The sequence below is a fragment of the Martes martes genome, assembly GCF_963455335.1.
Source record: "Martes martes genome assembly, chromosome: X".
Lineage (NCBI taxonomy): Eukaryota > Metazoa > Chordata > Mammalia > Carnivora > Mustelidae > Martes > Martes martes.
The window spans coordinates 83,543,143-83,564,045 of record NC_137897.1 but is presented as its reverse complement, the minus strand read 5'-3'; the positions used below and the strand labels follow the sequence as shown (position 1 = coordinate 83,564,045).

General features: G+C 37.7%; 2 protein-coding genes across 3 annotated transcripts in view; one reads left to right on the top strand and one right to left on the bottom strand.

The window, feature by feature from the left end:
- COL4A5 (collagen type IV alpha 5 chain) overlaps positions 1 to 10,102 on the bottom strand; it is a gene marked incomplete at its 5' end in the record, with an annotated part of 234,983 nt that extends 224,881 nt beyond the window's left edge. For both annotated transcript variants that reach the window (XM_080795346.1, XM_080795345.1), the window contains one exon: positions 10,022 to 10,102. In XM_080795346.1, the coding sequence (XP_080651472.1) occupies positions 10,022 to 10,102 (81 nt within the window). The remainder of the gene's footprint in view (positions 1 to 10,021) is intronic.
- A 1,989-nt stretch (positions 10,103 to 12,091) lies between these two features.
- COL4A6 (collagen type IV alpha 6 chain) overlaps positions 12,092 to 20,903 on the top strand; it is a gene marked incomplete at its 5' end in the record, with an annotated part of 276,139 nt that continues 267,327 nt past the window's right edge. The window contains 2 exons of the mRNA XM_080795774.1: positions 12,092 to 12,102; positions 12,302 to 12,353. Coding sequence (XP_080651900.1) covers positions 12,092 to 12,102; positions 12,302 to 12,353 — 63 coding nt within the window. The remainder of the gene's footprint in view (positions 12,103 to 12,301; positions 12,354 to 20,903) is intronic.

Sequence of the window (20,903 nt, the reverse complement as noted above, 5' to 3'; positions counted from 1 at the left end):
TACTCTTATTAAAATAGTCCTCATGTTCCTCCTGATAGGATCTTAGGAATCTCAGGGGTCCAGAGACCACACTTTGAAAACCACACAAGATCTTTAATGTCCCTCTAGATCCAAAATGTCCATAATTATGTAAACACTCAATATCTTTCATTTGTACAACTCTACAAAACATTAGTTTCCTTATTAAGTAATACATCTTACATTTAACAAATACATGAATTTCTTAAAAATCTGTAATTCAACTAATCCTGGGGACAAGTTCATGAGGTCATGAAACAGGAACTATTTCTTCCTTCCTAAAAGAACCTTGCTTTTATACAGATTTTCTCACCCTCCCACCTTTCCAGGAACCAATGTGCTTTGGAAACAGAGGTGCTGAATCACTGGTCTAGCTACTTTTATGGTCCTCTTTCATTTGCCAATGTACTTGTATAAATATATGCATACAACACAATTCTAACCAATGAGATATAAGGGCTGTTTTCAGGGTGGAGGTATGGGACATCTGAAAAAGTTTTCATTGCTGATGAAAGAGGACACAAATGAACAAACAGTTCATATTCTTCTTTTACTAGTCAATGTGGTGTCTGCATGTGATCTCTGGAACTGCAGCAGCCATCCCGCTAGTATGAAGGGCACTAATCTAAGAGTAAGCTGTTAGAGTATGACAGAACAGAAAGTAGAAGGAACCTAGGTCATTATTTGGCTGAACTGATTAACCTTGGAGATACTCTACTTCAAAACTTCTCGTTAAGTGAGCTAAAATTTTCCTTTATTGTCAAGACAGCTGAATTAGTGTTTTCTACCACCTGTAACAGAAAAAAAACTTACATGATATAAACAGGCACTACCACTATTATGCCTATCTTTCATATAGGAAATATTTTACTCCATCAAATAGATTGTGAGATTATGGACAGAGAAGGACCTCTCCTCCATTTGCAAAGTCCTAGAGAGCCCAAAATGCAGAATGCACTAAACAGTGTTTCCCTAGTGTCCCACTCTTGGTATCATTTTCCTCAAGTTCCAAGATCTCCTTCAGTATTCCATTACTGTCATATATACTATAAGAAAATTCGGAAGCAATTCAGCCAGTTCTCATAACACATAGGAGAAATGTTATTTGAATTACAAGATGATGGAAATGCCAATAGAATTTCTTACAGTCTTATTGTAGTACTCACTGTCATAAAACCAATTCCATTAACCTGAGTAGCATTTGCTCATAAGCAGTGCTTATAAGTCTCCAAGTTAATAAGTAAATGTAATGTTTACATCGGATTCAGTAATATTAAAAAAAAATTAAAAATTGAATTTTGTGAAAGCCTGTCTCATTGTAACATTTGCCTTTGGTTGTCCTTGGTTAGCAAAAAGCAAGGGATTTAAGGTTCCCATTTCATCAGGGTAGCAAGTACCATCACAGACTACACTTTTGGTTAAAGGCCAGCAGAAGCTGCTAAAGGAACACAGGGCAGTTGGACCTGGATAGATTATGAAGGTAAATAAACTCAAGCATTGATGCATAAAATGAGAATCTGGTTTGTTAAAATTAAAGGAGCCTATGTATCAGAGTTCACACTAAAGATGCCTCTCCAAAAAAACCTCAACAATTACTGCTATTAAAAACAAATCTTTGTAATGAAGATTTAGTTAAGTGGCTGGGTAGTTCATTTATAATGTTAATTAGAGAGAATATATTTTCAAAAATTACTTCTGTTCCATGGTTGCTATTGTCAGAAGGGGATGAGATAATGGAATCATTACATTTTAAAAAGAAAATCATTAAAGGATAGGACCAAATCAACCAACCAACTAGCAATCAATTGGGCATCAATTCCATAGTCACTGTACTAAATAGAAAAAAAAATTATTAAGGTTGTCTCATAGGCACTCTTATACACTACTGATAGGAGTATAATTGGTAAAACCATTCTGCAAAGTAATTTGGCAAGAGAAGATCTCTATCATTCAGAAGCTTAAAGTTCAGCTATTCAAATGCCACCTGGAAAAGTCATAATATGTAACAGTTTGTGATTTTACAGAGGAATACATTTGAACTGCACAAGCTACAAGGATGGCATAAAGGCAATAAAGTCTCTTAGCTAGTGAAGAAACGCAAGAAGGTAAAGTGGGAGTGGTACAAAATGGATGGGGGACCTCCGATTCCACGTATACTTAAGAGTTTGTTTCTTAAAAGAGGAGATGGGGAGAATAGCATCACCCCAAAGTGAGAAAAATATATTAGCAATTAATGGGGGGAAGGTCCTGGAGTAACACTAAGGAAAAGCTGAAAACAAGGGACAGCACTAGACAAAGACAGAGCCATTTAAGTGTAAGCATCATAGGCAGCTATGGGGTAGGGACTGGTGAAGAGGGTGAGAAGGGAGAACAGAGGGTCTCCCATTTCAGATGCATTCCACAACTCTCCTAGGGAAGGGGGAATGTCAATGGATTTGGGGTATATTATATCCTTGCTATTGCTAGGAGGAGATTGGGGGTGGAAGGGGTGGTATTCCTGGAGGGCAGGCTCTGCCTTCTGTCCACGGGAGAAATGCAGAGGAACACATGGTTTACAGAATTAAAATTAGGCCCTTGAGGATGGATGGCCTAGGCAATTACAGTAAAGAGTTATTAAAGGATGGACGAGTCGTGAGTATATCTTTAAAATCAAGTCAAGGGGCACCTGGGTGGCTAAGTCCTTGGGTGTCTGCCTTCTGCTCAAGTCATGATCCCAGGGTCCTGGGATCCAGTCCCACATCAGGTTCCCTGCTCGGCGGGAAGCCTGCTTCTTCCTCTCCCACTCCCCCTGCTTGTATTCCCTCTCCTTGTGACTCTCTCTGTCAAATAAATAAATAAAATCTTTTTTAAAAAAGTAACAAAATAAAATAAAATGAAGTCAAGTGACCAGTCTCAGGAAAGGGTTATGGACAGGGCAGTGGGAATTATTCAACTTTTCAACATGACTCTATTTTTCTGTATTATCTATCATGTATGAAAATACAGACTGAGGAAAATCTCATGAGCAGGTTTTAGAGCAGGTTTAGAGCCAGACCATTCTGATTCAAACCTTGGCCCAATTATTTACTAACTGCATGACTTCAGTCAAGTTATTTAACTACCTTGTAGGCCTCAGATTCCTTATACATAAAAATGGGAATAATATTATCTACTTAACAGGTATAACATAGTAACCACTAAGAAAAAAGTTAGCTATCAAAATTTATCTGTTGATATCACCTTTCTAAATGTCAGGGTCTACTGCATGTATTAAAGACTCTGAAAATACTAATGGCTTTTAACCCACTAATTCCCCATAAAGGAAGCAGTACTAATAAAAGAATACAAAATATGGAATAAGAATTATTCATGGCAGTTTTTCTTACAATGGCTTTCAAAACTTGAAATTTAAAAATATATTCTATGGGGCACCTGGCTAGCTCAGTCAGTAAGGCATGTGATTCTTGATCTTGGGGTTGTGAGTTCAAGCCCCATACTAGGCACGGAGATTACTTTTTAAAAATTCTTTTAAAATATTCTATAAAAGTGAATAAGAGAAGGAAAACTAAAATAAGATAAAGAAAGAGGCGGAGGTAAACCATAGAGACTCTTAAATATAGGGAAAAAACTGATGGGATGTAGTAGAGGGATGGGGTAATTGGGTGATGGGTTTAGGAAGGGCACTTGATGTAATGAGCAGTGGGTGTTATATGTAACTGAGGAATCACTAAATTCTACCCCTGAAACTAATACTACACTACATATGAACTAATATGAATTTAAATAATTTTTTAAAAAAGAAAAAAGTGAATAGGTAATTTAATTGTGGTGTGTATAAATTATATACAGCCATTTAAAACTAATAAGTTTGTTTTTTTAAGAACATGAGCAGTAGGGGCAGAGGGAGGAGAATCTCAAGTTGAACACTTAACTGGCTGTACCAACCAGATGCCCCTAAAACTAGTATCTTAAACAAAAAATTTTAATAACATGGGAAAATGCTTAATAAGTAAAACAAGCATTAAGATATACAACTGTATATGAAGTAATCCCAACTTTTAAAAATTTTAACCAATTTACTTTTTTTTAAAAAAGATTAGATACATAAAGAGGAAAATCATTAACAATAATTAGAGTTATTTCTATGCTGTTGATAGAACCGTGGAAATGTTTTTATTTTATTCTTTATAATTTTCTGCATTTTCAAGTTTCTAATACTGAGCGTGTATTACTTTTGCTATTAGACAAAACCAACATGTAAACTGAAGAAATGAACAAATATATAGTTCTTGCCTATAATCTAATAGGAAGACCAGATAAAATCTCATGAAACTAAATGCCCCGGAAGACCAAATACATTTAGATACTAGACAGGAAGAGGATAAATATTACAAAATTTTCAAAGAAGAGTAAAATCAACCACTGATATGTAATAGTAAGGCAAAGTTTCACAGAAAGACTATTCTCACTAGCATGTAAACTCCATGGAGGCAAGAAACTTGTCTATCTTACTTAATTTTATCCACAGTGTCTAACACAAAATGATTTTGTGAACAGTACACATCCAAGAAGGTAGAAATAAAACAACATATACAATTCTTAAGTACTTATAAGTAGCTGAACAAATATATGCTGGATGAATATAAACATCACACTGAAACTGAGCAAAGATTTGGATCCATAGGTTTCCAATCAAAATGGAGAGGCAAGGGGCACTGGGTGGCTCAGTCAGTTAAGTATCTGCCTTTGTCTCAGGTCCTGGCCTCAGCGTCCTGGGATGGAGCTCGCATCATGCTTTCTGCTCAACGGGGGGCCCATTTCTCCCTCTCCTCCCTACTGCCTACTTGTGCTCTCTCTATCCAATAAATAAATAAAACCTTTTTAAAAAATGGAGAGGCAAAATACATATGTAGCGTTCAAGGTATTATATGAAAGCTCACCTAGACTAGAATGGAGACTGCATATTGTAAAACGTAAAGAAAAACAAGGTTGGATGGAGGGAAAGATCACTATAGACCTTGAAAATCAGGCAGAGAATTTGAGAGTTCATGCATTAAGAAATGACAAGTCAATAACTTATAATGACAGCAATGAAATCTTAAATTTATTCACAATTTGCCAAGTACTATTCTTTTTTTTTTTTTAAGATTTTATTCATTTATTTGACAGACAGAGGTCACAAGTAGGCAGAGAGGCAGGCACGGGGGGGGTGGGGGGGGAGAGGAAGCAGGCTCCCTGCTGAGCAGAGAGCCCGATGCGGGGCTCGATCCCAGGACCCTGAGATCATGACCCGAGCCGAAGGCAGAGGCTTAACCCACTGAGCCACCCAGGCGCCCCTGCCAAGTACTATTCTAAATGCTTCACATAACTCCTCTCATTTTACCCTCAAAACAACCTGTGACATAGGTACCACCCATCCCCTTTTGCCAATAAGGTAATTAAAGCTTGGAGGTTACCACTTGGTTGAAGGTAACACATCTACCAGTCAGATTCCAGGTCTGACTCCAGAGGCCAAGTTTTTAAAGATTTTGCATAAGACCTCTCCAAAGCCCACAAATCATGTCTGAGAAGGGACACCAGAAAGCAGTGAGATTCTACAACGTCAAAGAGATATTTTTATTCTGTGGTCTTGGATTGGAAATCAGTGATATCAGTACAAATACATGGTTTTTAATACAAATATACACAGAGAGAGATTGAAAAAAGATAAATACATGGATATACATCTGTGTATATATATACATCTATTTCTTAGTTTTGTCTGCTGAGAAGGCACAGAACCAACGACACCTCAATAGCCATGAGCACACCAGGTACCCAGACCTTGACTTCTAAATACCATTATCCAATAAAAAGGATCAGGGCTCCCTAGAAGAATGGCTGATTCCAGGGTTGGGGCAGTGAAAGTAGAAAAAATGAGGCTGGAACATCTTGTAGTACCAGAATGTAAGGGAATGCTCAAAAAACGGCAGGGACACACTGAAAGGACACAGAAGCCAAGTGGAAGAAGCTCCCACTGGCCAAATCTGGGGTAATTTCAGCAAAAATAAAAGTAAAATTAGCAAAACTCATTATAACTCATAGAATAAAACAAATATCCATAACTCCATACTGCTATAAGTAACTGAAAGGATAATAAGTAAATAACAGAGATGAAGTTCTTTGCTATATTAGATTTCAATTATTAAGTACAGAAAATGTTAAAAACTGAAAACCACTATTTGGCAAATATCACAGTAATAATTATTCAGGCCAGAATCCTCAATAGATGCTAATTTTAAGCAGGCAAAAATATGATGAAAAACAGGATATTTACATTGTCTCACAATATTGCCTCACACATCTTTATGAGATCAGCTCATTTTGTAATTACAAAAGGAAAAAACAGTGACTTTATGGCATATAAACCCAGTAGACACAACATGAATCAATTATCAAGGTTAACACAAGGTCAAGAGTCCAGTGTTGAACATATGGACATTAAAAGTAAAATAAAAACACAGAAAAAATGTACACACTCTTACACAAAGGACAAACTCATTTATAAATATATACACAAAACTAAAATTATCTAGATAGTTGAGTAAATAGAATTTGATACAATAGTTAGGTAAATTGATAAAAACAACAGAAATGAACTGGGCAATTTAAGCAGAGAGCCACCATATACACATACCCTGTTTAATCATAATAGACATGCTAATGAAAAGTTTAGCAGATTTAAAATTATTATGGAAACTGACAAATTAAAAGAAAAATAAAGCAAGACTTTCTTTAAAATAATCATCCACCACAAATAATAGTTGTTTTATAAATCTAACTTTTTATATGTGATAGTATAAAACCACACCTTCAACAAGTAATTGCTTCTAGACTGCTTTTAAATTATATCTCTATATGTAGACATATGTACAAAGATCAAACTGATCTCTGTTATGATCTCTTATTGTAAGTCCAAAACTGTTTCCATTATAAGATGCTACTTCTCCTAACATCAGCAGGAAGAGATATAATCCCCATTATCATTTCCATTTCATGTCCTGTGTTTTCCCCACCAAAAAAAAAAAAAAAAAAAAAAAGTAGCAGAGATCCAAACACTCAAAACAGCAAGTAAGTCTCTATAAACCACATACAAAGGAGGTACTATAGTACCGTCATTAAGGGTAAAGAATTTGGGGCCAAACTGTCGCAATTTCCAGCCCCACAACTTAGTACCTATGTGATTTTTTGGAAGTTACCTAACCTACTCCGCAGCTTCCTGATCTCTAAAGCAGGGACAACAATCGTATATATCTCCTAGGTTTGTTGCGAAGACTAAATATGATAATGTACATTGCCATATTAGCACTATGCTTGGCCCGTAGTAAACACTCAAATATTTAAGTTATGATCACAGTGTCAACAATTCTTCCTACAGAGCAGTTAATTCATAGTATACTTCAAAGGAAAAACTGTTCCAGGTCACAAACGACAACACTACCCTCAGTATGTCGTCACCACTGGTCACAAGAGAGATTGCATATTTAAATTAAAGAAACCTATCCACTCCACTGCCCCAAAACACTAACATTTGTATAGTAGGGGGTAGTACAATCTTACACACCATATCCATAAATCTAAGTGCGTATCCTACAGATAGTAAGTATGGGTATGATCACCTTTACATAAAAATGTTATTTCCACCACTAGAAATGACCTTTGCAACGTAAACCTGCCTTTTTCTCATACTGTTAACCTTTTCAGCATTAAGGTTACTCTTTTCCACCTAATAAACACTCTGCCTAAAAAAAATCTTCCACGTATTTATGATATCCCCATTTGGCATGACTTCAGAGATATATCATTTAACTATGAAAAATTAAAGCAGTTCTTGTATCAGTGTTCTTCCTGATATAAAAGTCCCAATTCCAGACTACTTCAGTCAACAATCAGTCAACCCCACTACCAACCATTTTACTCTGGAGAAGGTCACCAATATCCCCAGCACTAATATGGATAGAAGATACCATTCATATCTTTGAAATGATTAAAACATTTCACCTAACTAAGATATTGATGTGTGAAGTAGAAAAAACAAACCCCTGGCTTTATTAGAGGCACAATGTCCGAATGATAGAGAAATAGGATATAAAATGTTCTTTTAAAGCTATATAGAAAGAAAAAGGAAAAAAACTGCGTATCTTCTGTAACTACTTCATGAACAAACATTGAGTCCAAAAAAACAAGCTTGCTCCCAAGTTTTGTCACCCATAAAAAGAAATCTCACTTTTAATATAAATCATTTTAATACAAATGGATGTATTGTTATACATACCTGTATGACTAATATCGGGTGCACATTTACTAATAGCAACATCAAAGTAAAAAACTGAAATACTTAATCAAACACCACAAAACCTTTGCCCCTGAGCCAAATGCCATAAGTGCCAAGATGTTTTTAAAAGTTTTTAAAAGTAACTACTTTCAACAACACAATTGTAGTTTTATCCAGGGGTCTATAAATACAATTAAGTGGCAAAACTTTACCCCATTAAGATGCTCTGCATCAAAAAAGCAATTTTAAGTCATCTCTAATTTTTCGGAGGAAAAATTACAAGTGTGGTTGATAGTCATGGTTTTTCAGAAGACTCGCTATCATAATTACATTGTGCTTAGAGTAATGTGAAAGTTAGTTTTCATACCTTGAGTACACATTTTCTGGAGGATAAAAGGACAATGTAATCTGAGGTATGCAGAGTGTATAGAGAAACCAGACAGCTAACTTAAAACGTGGACCCAGATAAGCCATAACACAGCAGCTGCATATATAAAGAATTGATAAGTCACTCAACCATGGAAGGCCTAAGCCATGATCTCACATTAAAGTGTTTTTAAAACCACCCATTAAGATCACTCAAATGTAATTTTTAAATAATTTGTCGCATACTTAATTCTTTCAAGGTTAAGCGAATTGAGGGATGATGGGCTTCATTCAGGCTGGAGAACATTTCCTTTAACAAAGCCATTCATTCCTTTACATCTATCTGCCTCATCCCCAGAAAGACAGTGGGTGGGACTACCCAGAGATCCTTCTAGGAGATATACTGGGGTTTTAATTCTACATTCCTAAAACTGAGTGGAACTTTCTGCTCCGTCATTGCACAGGTGCATCCTCCTCTGTCCTTTAAACCAGAATACTCACTCTCCTTTGAAAAGAGAATTATTTTCCTTTAAATAGGTGACGGGCCTATTTTCGATTTGTTTAGGTGCCTCAGTAAGACTTTTTTTTTTGAAGTAAACAAGCAAAAACCCAGAACTTAAAAACAAACAAACAACAACAACAAAACACAACTCAGAGAAGACCCGAAGCCTGAAGCCATCCATCTTTACCTCTTTCTTCTTCGGTGTGTTACCTGAGCGTTTGCCATAAGGACGTCAAAAGGGGGACACGTCTCTACAAGGGCTTTAGTGGCCAGAGGTGAGGGCAGGTTCGTGTGGCCTAGTGAAGGGGCAAAAGGGAAGCACTTCCTGGGCGCACTCAGCACTTTGATGGAAGCTGGATGTAGAAAAGGCAAAATATTCAACTACAGACCAGGTTTAAAAGAGTGCGTGGGCTGGGTGCAACTAGTGTAAAGGTTAGCGGGCAGGCAAGGAAAACAACCCGAGGGCGGAGAGTGGGGAGGAAAAGTTTCAAAGACCCTCCAAAGCCTAGTGAGCTATTAACATGCGTCCCCCACCCTGGCTCCGCTCTGCGCGCACACACACACACACACACACACACACACACCCACCAAGAGCAGCTAGCTGTAAGGAAGCCAGCAGCCCTATTTTTAAACATAAACCTCTCCCCTGGGCTGGAGAAGACTTGAGTTACCAGCATTGTAAATAATGTTTCTTCCTAAGCAAGTGAGGGCAGATTGGAATGCCCTTAGCCAAGGCCGAGGAGAAAGGAAGGTAAAGGGACAAAAAAGTAATTTCTGCCTGAGAGTGAGATGACTGGTGTTGGGGGGGAGAGGGGGAGTGAGGGGTAGAAGGAAGGACTTACCGCAGCCTCTGCAGGCTGCCCCCAAAGACTCAGGGCCAGTAAGAACAAGCCGGCAGCCAGGCTGACTCCACGCAGTTTCATTCTTCTCCGGCTCCCGCAGCTCCTTCAGCACCCGCACGAAATCCCTGGCTAGCTCTGAACAACTGACATAATCTTGAGTTTATGGGGAGAGAGCAGGAGGCGGAGAGGAACAGCGAGGGAGTCGCAAGTGTGCCCGTCGGCTTAGGTGAGGAGGAAGCTTTTTAAGAGTGGAGGGGGTGGGAAAAAAAATAAAAGAGAGAAGCTCTTCTTCCCTCCCCCCTCCCCTCCCCAAAGCCCGTCTCTCGGGAGCACTTTTCCCTTCTGTCTGGACTTGCAAACTTTTTCCTCACGCAAGTCCCACGGCTCAACTTTCCTCCCTGTCTCCTCCCGCACCGCCCCCTCCCCGCCAGCACTGGGGAATTTGAGGATCACTCCGCCACCGCTTCAGACTGCACCAGCAACCTGCGAGGGAGTGTCGCTCAGTTATTTGGGGGAGGGAAACTTCCAGACCAGTTGGCTGAGCACCATGAGCCCAACCGGGAAGCTTTTCTATTCGTTCACTTGCACCTTCCGTTGGTATTACTCTTCCCTGACCAGTTCCACTCTCATTGGTGAGAGCACCAAAGCCAATTACAAATAGACCTGAGCTGGGACTACTTTTTTAGCGGATGGATCTTAGGGAAAACTGAGATTTTTATTGTTAATGGTTAGAAACAAATTTTGGTCGCTGCTCCCTGGGCAGCTGGAGTTGTTTGCCTTCCACCTGCTCGCAGGAAAGTGTCTACATACAATAAAATATTTGAAAAATATTAGAACTGTGTGTGTGTGTGTATATATGTTACATAAATATATATATTTATATAATTAAATATATTCTTACAACCGAAGAATTAGGAAAATGAACCTACTTACATGAAGCTTTTATGCGTGTTTAAACATCTAAGACTGAGGAGCATTCAGTAGGTATTAGTAATTATTATATGGTTGGATGTTATTGTAATACACTTATCTTTTTATTATGGCATTGCTAAATGCTATAATTTTTACCTTTTATATTAAATAATATAAAAGGTATTGAAACTCATTGCGGTTGTGTTTCCGAAGGATTCAATACAGGAAATTAACTTTCGTGCTGTTTTCTTTAAAACTAACACAAACACCTAATTGGAAACATTGATGTAGAGTTAATGGCAGTAGAATTGATGTTTCCGAAATAAAGTAGACTTGAGCATTGCTTTGGTAATCCTGATCTACAGATTAGTCAAGTAACCAAAAGCCCCAGAAAATATTTTGTGTGGACTCCTTGGAGGGTCTTTTGGGGATTTGCTGAACATTTCTGTTATCTCAGAATTTGCCTAGAATTTGCCACTTGAGAGTCTTGCAAGGCTTTGGACCTATTCATGGGGGCCCACTCATCCTTAGGTTCTACTCAGTTTTGGGTAGATTTATAACTCCAGAAACAACCACCACCACCTCCCCCCTCCAAGAGTTTAGTAGACAATCAGAATGAGTGTTATATGCACTTGGGTGATTGTGCAAGGGCACTTCGGGGCGAATCTTTAAGAGTCCTGTGCCCTAAATCTATTTATGTGTAAGAGTTAACAGTGGTTTATGGAAGTGTACGCTGCATAGTTGCTTAGATCTTAATATATAGGTCTCTATGACCCTGCGCGTGAAGCTATGGAGATGCGTGGGAATGTTATGTGCAGAGGTGTCTGAAAGTGAGAAAGACGCCTGGCTGCCCAAGGTAGGGGGGATGATTGACAGCAGGCAGCCCCGCCCCTTTCCCCTCCATTCCTTCCTCTCCTGGTGTATGGAACTATCTTTTTTGAGTGCTGCAAGTTGTAGCGGGCACCGCTGACTGTTTCCCTTTGGGGCACTTCTTATCTAGAAGCTGAGTTTAGTTTCTTCCGAAGTGAGCTACTTCGCCCCCCTACCCGTCCTCCTGATTAAGGAAGCAGCCGCCAAGCATCAACGTAGCCCTGATGAGACCGGGCTGTGGAGCCGCTTAGCTGTCTCCCGGGACCCAGCTCTGGAGAAGCCGCAAGCATGCACCCTGGGTGAGCTGTTGCTGCCCTGAGCTCCCCTCCCTCTTTCCTACTTTGAGCTACTTTGCAGGACTGGGACTATACTTGTACTTATGTCATTGTAGAGGAAGGGATGGGGGGCAGGCAGTCAAAAGGGGTCGGGGATTATGGCCAGACGTAGGACCCCGGAGCCCTGAGAGCCCATGTTACTCACACTTCCTCCTGTTTTCAGGTTGTGGCTGCTCCTGGTTACATTGTGCCTGACCGAGGAACTGGTAGGAGCTGTGAGTCTCTACCCCCCTCCACCCTTTTCTCTCCTCCTCCTTTGACCCCTTCCCATTCCACCTCTTGTGTTTGTGTAAGGGGGTTACAGAAGGTTGCACTAGGAAACAGTTCACATCACTCTCCTTTCTAGTGGGAGTTAATGGGGTTCTTAGGAATAGTACAGCGTCACGCTTATGCCTTTTGGACTCAGGCATCTTTCCGTCCCAAAACTTCCTAACGGGATGGGAAAATAAAAGTAGAAGACACAAGATATACACATTTCTGAGCCTCTTCCCTGAGGATTTTAAGATGACTGACATCTGATGCTTTTCTATGCATCTACCTCCAAGACAGAAGAAATGTAATTTTCCCCGATCTACAAGAATATGAGTTGGCACACAAATTTGAGAGTGGGAGGAGAGCCCAAGGAGTGGGACTTGAAAGTGCCATGAAAGTTATGGAAGTTAAACTTAAGTATTTGCTTGTGATCCTTTGACAGTACCAGATGACAACATCTGGACTCTTTAACTACCTGAACTGAACTAACAACACTAGATGACATTCAGTTTCTGTCTGATGTTTCCTTTCACTGGTTTTCTGTGTCATCAGAAAGTTTAGAATAGAAAAAAAAATCTGAAAGTTAACATTTCATAGGCTGCTTAGATATCATCCATCAAATCAGCTAGGGACTGCAGGCAAAGGAATTTCTGTACATATCTGGTCAAGAAAAGCTTAATGGATCCAGAAAATAGAGACCCCCCCAGTGTAATTAATAGGATAATTTACCAAAGGTGGAATGACCTGAATAATCAGAGATATTGCAGATTTGCCATCTCACTAGATACTTATGCTGGCAGAAATGAAGTTAGCTGTTGAGTTCAAATATGAAGTTGTTTGACTATTGAGTACTATTTCACTGTTCTATTTAATAAACTGTTAATAGCCAAAATCACACACTGTATAGATGATAGATATTTACCTTGTGGATTTGACAATTTAAAATAATTGGCCATATTTGTAATACTTGAAATATTTGTAAATACTATATTTATAGAGCCATACTTAATTCAATGCAATAAAATCAGCTAATATGTTTATGGGGAGAGGGAGGATTACTTTATCCTGGTATGTATCTTTAAGAAAATATCAGAAGAAAGTGAAATGATTTCTCTTAAGAAAAGAAAATGATGCCAGAATACTTGACATCTTGTGCCACCACCCCCAACTCAGAACATTAGCTCTTATGTAAGTAAATTCTAGACTTTATAAACAGGAGTATTGATCTACAATTCTGTGTACTTCTCCATCTGATTCCCCCAGTACACAAGTTTAGTTATATGTTACCTTGAGGCTCAATACTACATTTATTGAAAATGCCAGGTTTTGATTAGTTAACAATTTGTCCGGGAATCTTGCCACTTATAAAAATGTTATGGTTGGGCAGCATACCCTCCAGCTAAACCTTTATTTTCAGGTTCTAGCTGATTGTATTCAGTGTACTTTTGGGAAAAAGCATTAACAAATCATCTAAGCTGGAGACTTCCCAAACACTGCATCTTATCTCTTGATATCCACAAAAGTCACTGGAGGATTATGCTTTAGTTCTTAGAAATATTGAAATGTGTCTCCAAAATCAAGCACTGCTTTGATGTATGGATTTCAGATTCTGTCTCATTGTTTTACAATGTCACCTGCTATGTCAGTGTGAGTGACCCTGGTAAGACTAAAATAAACCTTGAGATACACTGACAATATTTTTTTTTTTTACCTTATTTACATCCAGAGCTGCTCCTTCACTGCTGTTTACTTCTGCATCATATCTTTGGCAGTGTAAAGCTATTTTTTTTTCATTTGGGGGAAAATGGCAAAGAAAAAGAGGAGAAAGAGGAGAGTTGCTGGATAAGTTCTCAAAAGGTGACTTTTCTGAGGGGAGGTTTTTTGTTTGTTTTCCTTCTTTGTATTAGATTCTCCTATATATTGGGAAGTTCTCATCTCCTCTCAATTCCAGTTTATCCTCTGGGTTTGTAATGTCTTTCACCTTTCAAATGGCTTTAGCTCTTTGAATTATCTGTACCTTGACTAATATTAGTGAAAAAATAACTTTTAAATAGATTGACAAGGAACTAGGTTGTACTTTTCTATAAGAAATTGTGTTCACTGTGAACGTTAAGTTGCCAATAACAGAATCTTGGTGAGCATTTGAGATAGGGTCCTTTAGGTACATTTGATTTCTCTTTGTCAGAGTTTATAAAGCAGTGCCGTTTAAAGGATGGAAAGCTAAACGTTAAAACCTGGGATTAAAGAATGAGTTTCCGGGGTGCCTGGGTGGCTCAGCGGGTTAAGCCTCTGCCTTCGGCTCAGGTCATGATCCCAGGGTCCTGGGATGGAGCCCCGCATCAGGCTCCCTGCTCAGCGGGGAGCCTGCTTTCTCCTCTCTCTCTGCCTGCTTCTCTGCCTACTTGTAGTCTCTGTCTGTCAAATAAATAAACAAATAAATCTTTAAAAAAAATAAAGAATGAGTTTCCATTAAATTTCTTTTAAAAGAGTGATGATCTTCAGTGAGGTGAAATACTTGCACAATTTATCCGAATGAGATAGAACCTAGGATTTCAGAATATCCATAATCATTTTTGGTTATTAAGTACTTGAGGCATAACACACAAAGATTTGTTTAAACATAGTCTCTACTTTACTAGGATTTTACTTTCTCAGACAATGCTGGTCATTATGTTTTTTAAAAGATAAGATACCTAATGATAAATCATTATCTGCATGTACCTGCATTTTGTTAAAGAAAAGACTAGAAAGATTCATATCTCACCATAGGCCAACACGTCTAGCAGTTAAAGCATGCAACCAAGGTAGTCAAGGTCCTTATTTTTCCTTCCCAGTTTGCCTCAGATCTCCTTCTGTAAAAGCTCTAATACAACCAAGCATATTTAAAGTCAAAGCCTAGGGACTGTTATCTGGGTAGAGAAAAGGCAAAAGGGGGAAAAAGCATATGTCTGTTTGTCCCTTTCTGCAAAGAGCATAGGTAAATCAAGGTCTGATTGAAATACAAACTTCTTTCCTTAAAGTTGTGACTTGGCCAAGTTGGTCCTTTCCACTGTGATGTTCAGCCCTAATTGTAGCAATCAAAATATGAATAGAGTGTCAGGGATTTTCAGAGACAGAAAAAGTTTCTTCCTACTCTGAGGATCAAGAGGAAAACTTACCTTATTTGAGGTTGTGTCTCTAAGAATTCTTTCTTCAAAAGAAACCAACCTTACTGAGATACAATTTAAATAACATAAATTCACCCATTTTATGTATACAATTCAATGATTTTTAGTAAATTTGCCAAGTTGTGCAACTACCGCTATATCCAGTTTTAGAAGATTTTCATCACCCCAGTAAGATCCTTCATATCCAGTCACAGTTAATCCTCATTCCTACCCCTAACTCCAAGAGAACATGAATCTACTTTTCTACCTTTATAGATTTGTCTTTTCCAGGCATTTCATATAAAGAGAATAGAATCATATAATATGTGATCTTTTGTGTTTGGCATCTTTCAATTAGCATGATGTTTTTGAAGTTCTTTCATGTTGTATCATGTATCAGTATTTTACTCTATTGGTATTGGCATTTAATATTGGTATTCCATTATGGATATACCTCATTTTGTTTATGTATTCACCAGTTAATGGACATTGGGCTCTTTCTACTTTTGGGTTATTATGAATAATGCTGTTATGAACATTATCATCCAAATCTTTGTGTGGACATTCAATTTGCATTTCTTGAGTAGTTATGTAGAAATGGAATTGCTAGGTCATATGAAACATTTATATTTATGTTTATTTAAATCTTTTGCCCATTTTTAAGATTCAGATGTCTTATTATTGAGTTTAAGAGTTCTTTGTATATTCTGGTTACAAGTCCTTACATTACAACTTGCAAATATTTTCTCCCAATCTGTGGCGGATGGGTGGTCTTTTCATTTTCTTAATATGAAATTTTAAAATAGTCTTCTGCTATGTCTTCTAGCAAATATCCTATATCAGCTAGCTGTGAATAATCACAATATATAACATATATATGTGTGTATATATGTACATAGAATATGTACCTTGGGATGATTAAAGATACTGAAACATACATATGAGCACATCATCAAAGGAATCTTCAAATGACTACATAAATAGTTAACACATAGATGATAATGTAGCTACACTATTGATAGGTCAAATACAAACATATTTTAAGACAAGAGAGGAGGGGAAATAGATATTATTTAATGTGTTACTAAAGAAGCAGATATATAATTCTATATCACAAATTTGTTTTATTATATGTTTTGATTATTATATTTCAATATGATTGGTTTCCACTGTAATCCCATGTATTTTACTGAATACATTTAAAAAATTATTCTGAAAAAGAGTCCATAGCCTTCACTAGCCTGCCAAAGTAATCTGTGACGTGAAAAAAACCCTAGTTATGCAACTGGTTTTTAGAGTAAACAAATTGTTACTTTCTAAGGCTTGTTCAGGAATGAGAGCATTTGCATTTTCTACGCATACCAATAATCTGTTTGATTTTACAGAGTCTCCAGTAAATACACCCCTAGGTACTATAATCTTATAATCAAACCAGATCACAGGAGCAAAGTATACTGTTTCCCTAATGACTTCATTAATATAAGAATGAAACAATTCAACATCGTATTGTAAGTCCTAGCCAGAGCAATTAGGCAAGGAAAGAAATAAAGGCATCCAAATTGGACAGGAAGAAGTAAAATTGTCACTATTTGTAGATGACATAATATATAGAGAAAACCCTAAAGACTCCATCAAAAAACCATTAGAACTAATAAATTCAGTAAAGTTTCAGGATACAAAATTAATACACAAAAGTGTATCGCATTGCTTTACACTATGAATGAACTATCAGAAAGAGAAATAAAGAAAACAATTCCATATACAAGTGCATCAAAAAGAGTAAAATACCATCGAATAAGAGGGTGAAAGACCTGTACATTGAGAACAAGACATCAATAAAAGAAATTGAAGAAGACACAAACAAATAGAAACGTATTCAATGTTCATGGGTTGAAAATAATTAATATTGTTAGAATTTCCATACTACCCAAGCAATATACAGTCTCAGTGCAATCCTTATCAAAATTCCAGTGGTATTTTTCACAAAAATATTACAAACAATTCTAAAATTCATGTGGAACCACTAAAGACCTCGAATAGTCAAAGTAGTCTTAAGAAAGTAGAACAAAACTCAGGCATCACATGCCCTGATTTCAAACTGTATTACAGAACTATAGTAATTAAAATAATATGGTATTGTCATTAAAAAAAAACCTAGGTCAATGGAACAGAACAGAGAGTCCAGAAATAAACTCTCATGCATATATGCTCAATTAATCTCTGACAAAGGAGCTAAGAATATACAGTGGGGAAAGGACAGTCTCTTCAATAAATGGTGTTGAAAAAATTGGACAGCCACATGCAAAAGGATGAAACTGGATCAGTATCTTAGATCGTACCCCAAAATTAGTTCAAAATGGATCAAACACTTAAATAGAAGACCTGAGACCATTAAACTCCTAGAAGAAAACATAGGCAGTAAACTTCTTAACATGGGTCTTAGAGATGGTTGTTTGAATCTGACATTAAAATAAACAAGTGAGACTCCATGAAACAAAAAAGCTTCTGCACAGCAAAAGAAATCATCAGTGAAATGAAGATGCAACCTACTGAATGGGAGAAAATCACTGCAAGTCATATATCCGATAAGAGGCTAATACTCAAAAAATACAAAGAACTCATACAACTCAATAGCAAAAACACAAGCAGTCCTATTTAAAAAATGGGCACAGGATCTGAATAGACATTTTCCCAAAGAAGACATACAGATGACCAACAAGTACATAAAAGGGTGCTCAATATCATGAATCATCAGAGAAATGCAAATCAAAACCACAAAGAAATATCACTGCACACCTGTTAGGATGGCTAGTACCAAAAAGACAAGAGATGGGGTGCCTGGGTGGCTCAGTTGGGTGGGTGTATCTGCCTTCAGCTCAGGTCGTGATCCCAGAGTCCTGGGATCAAGTCCCTCATCAGGCTCCTTGCTCATCGGGGAGCCTGCTTCTCCCTCTTCCTCTGCCTGACACTCCCCCTACTTGCACTCTATCTCTTTCTGTCAAATAAATAAATAAAATATATTTTTTAAAAAGAGACAAGAGATAACAAGTGTTGGCAAAGCTGTGGAGAAAAGAAAACCCTTGTACGCTGTTAGTAGGAATGTGAATTGGTGTGACCACTATGGAAAGCAGTAATGAAGTTCCTCTGAAATTAAAAATAGAACTACCAAGTGATCCAGGAATTCTACTTCTGGGTATTTACCCAAAGAAAATGGAAACACAAATTTGGAAATATACATATACCCTCATGTTCACGGCAGCATTATGTACAATAGCCAAGAGGTGCAAACAACTTAATTATCCATTGACAGATGCTAAAGAATTTGGGAGTGCCTGGGTGGCTCATTCATTAAGTGTCTGCCTTCAGCTCGGGTCATGGTCCCAACGTCCTGGGATGGAGCCCTGAGTCCTGCATTGGGCTCCCTGCTTAGCGTGAAGCCTGTTTTCCCTCTCCCACTCCCCATGCTTGTATTCCCTCTCTCTCTCTCTCTCACTCTCTCTGTCAAATAAATAAATAAAATCTTTAAAAAAGAAAAGAATTTGTAGGGCACAATGGAATATTATTTGGCCAAAAAGAATGAAATTTTGCCATTTGCAACAACAGGGATTGGCCTCAAGGACATTATGTTAAATGAAATAAATCAGAGAGAGAGAGAGACAAATAACATATGATAAATCTCATATGTGAAATCTAAAAAAAGAAAAATGAAGCTCATAGATACTGAGAACAGATTGGTGATTGCAAGAGGCAGAGAGTAGGGGGTGGGAAAAATGGGTGAACTGAGGTTTTTTTTATTTAAAAGAATGGAACAAATAGATTGACATCAATTTTCAACATGTATTGGTTTTTACTTGCCTCAATTATGTGGATAGTTCCATAATTTCACCACCATTCTTGCAGGATGAACTTGTCCTATCCTCTATAGATGACAGACATACACATATAGAAATAACATATTAGGAAAGCGCCATCCTGTATTAAACTATCAAGTCCTTTTAAGCTGACTAAATGTCCCAATGAGGGAGATCATAGGGCTCTAACTTGTTTTAAAATCTAATTAAATGTATATAAAAGACCCAATAAGCATGTTCAAAGGAAACTGGCCATGGGAAAATTAGCTAAGAACAATTATCCACTCTCTTACCATCTTTAATCGATCCCTCTCCTAGAACTTCTCTGTTCTACAAACAATAGTAAAGTCTCTTCCATTCTAAAAACAAATAATAATACAAAAAACATAGCTTTATTTTTCTCCGTAACTCTAACCTCCTCAATCCTATTACCACCAAATTCCCACTCATTGTCTACTCTTCTTCAACAACCACTTATCCCTAAGCCTATTTACAGTCTAGACTGAGGCTACTCTCCAAAATTGCTCTCTTTCAAGTTACTAACGGCAGCCGAACTACCAAGCCCAATGGATTCTACCTGGATTCTTTTCATTCTACCTGGCTTAACCTATCGGAGTTTTTCCCCAGGTTTATTGAGAAATAATTGACATACATCACTGTATGGCTTACAGCATGATGATTTAAATTATATATGTTGTGAAATGATTACTGCAATAGGTTTGGCAAACACATATCTCACATAGAAAAAATAAGAAGAAAAGAAAGAAAAACGTTTTTAAAATGTCCCTTTGTGATGAGAACTCTTAGGACTTATTCTCAACACCTTTCCTATATGGCATACAGCTGTGTAAGCTAGAGTCATCATGTTGTACATTACATCCCTAGTACTGATTTACCTTGTAACGGAAAGTTCGTGCCTTTGGAACACCTTCCTCCAATTCTCCCTCCCCACATCCTCTGCCTCTGGTAACCACAAGTTCTGATCTCTCTACTGTAGTGCTTTGCATTTTCCAGTTATTCTGAAACTGCCTTTCCTTCTTTGACTTTCAAGACACTATGTCTCATTGTTGCTCCTTGTACTTCTCTGATATTTTTATTTTATTCATTCAACATTTATTTGTTGAGAAAGCACTGTATTCTGAAGAGTGTGTGAGGCTCTGATGACACAGTGGTGAACAAGTCAAGTGTATCTTTGCTGTCATGGAGCCTATAACCTTCATTACTCTCTGGTCCTAAAATGGGGCTTTCTTTTTCTCAGCATGTTATCCTTTGCCTTCTTGTTGCCCCAACAAGTTTAACTCTGACTCCTATACATTGATGACTATAAATTTATATTTTCAGCCCAGGCAAGTCTTTTGAGCTCCAAACCTATATTTCCAATTACTTAGTCAGCTTAGATCTCAATTAGTTGATACATACAAAGCACTTAAAACAATACCTGGAGATGCCTGGATGGCCTCATTTGGTTAAGTGTGAACTCTTGATTTTGGCTCAGGTCACGATCTCAGGGTCCTGA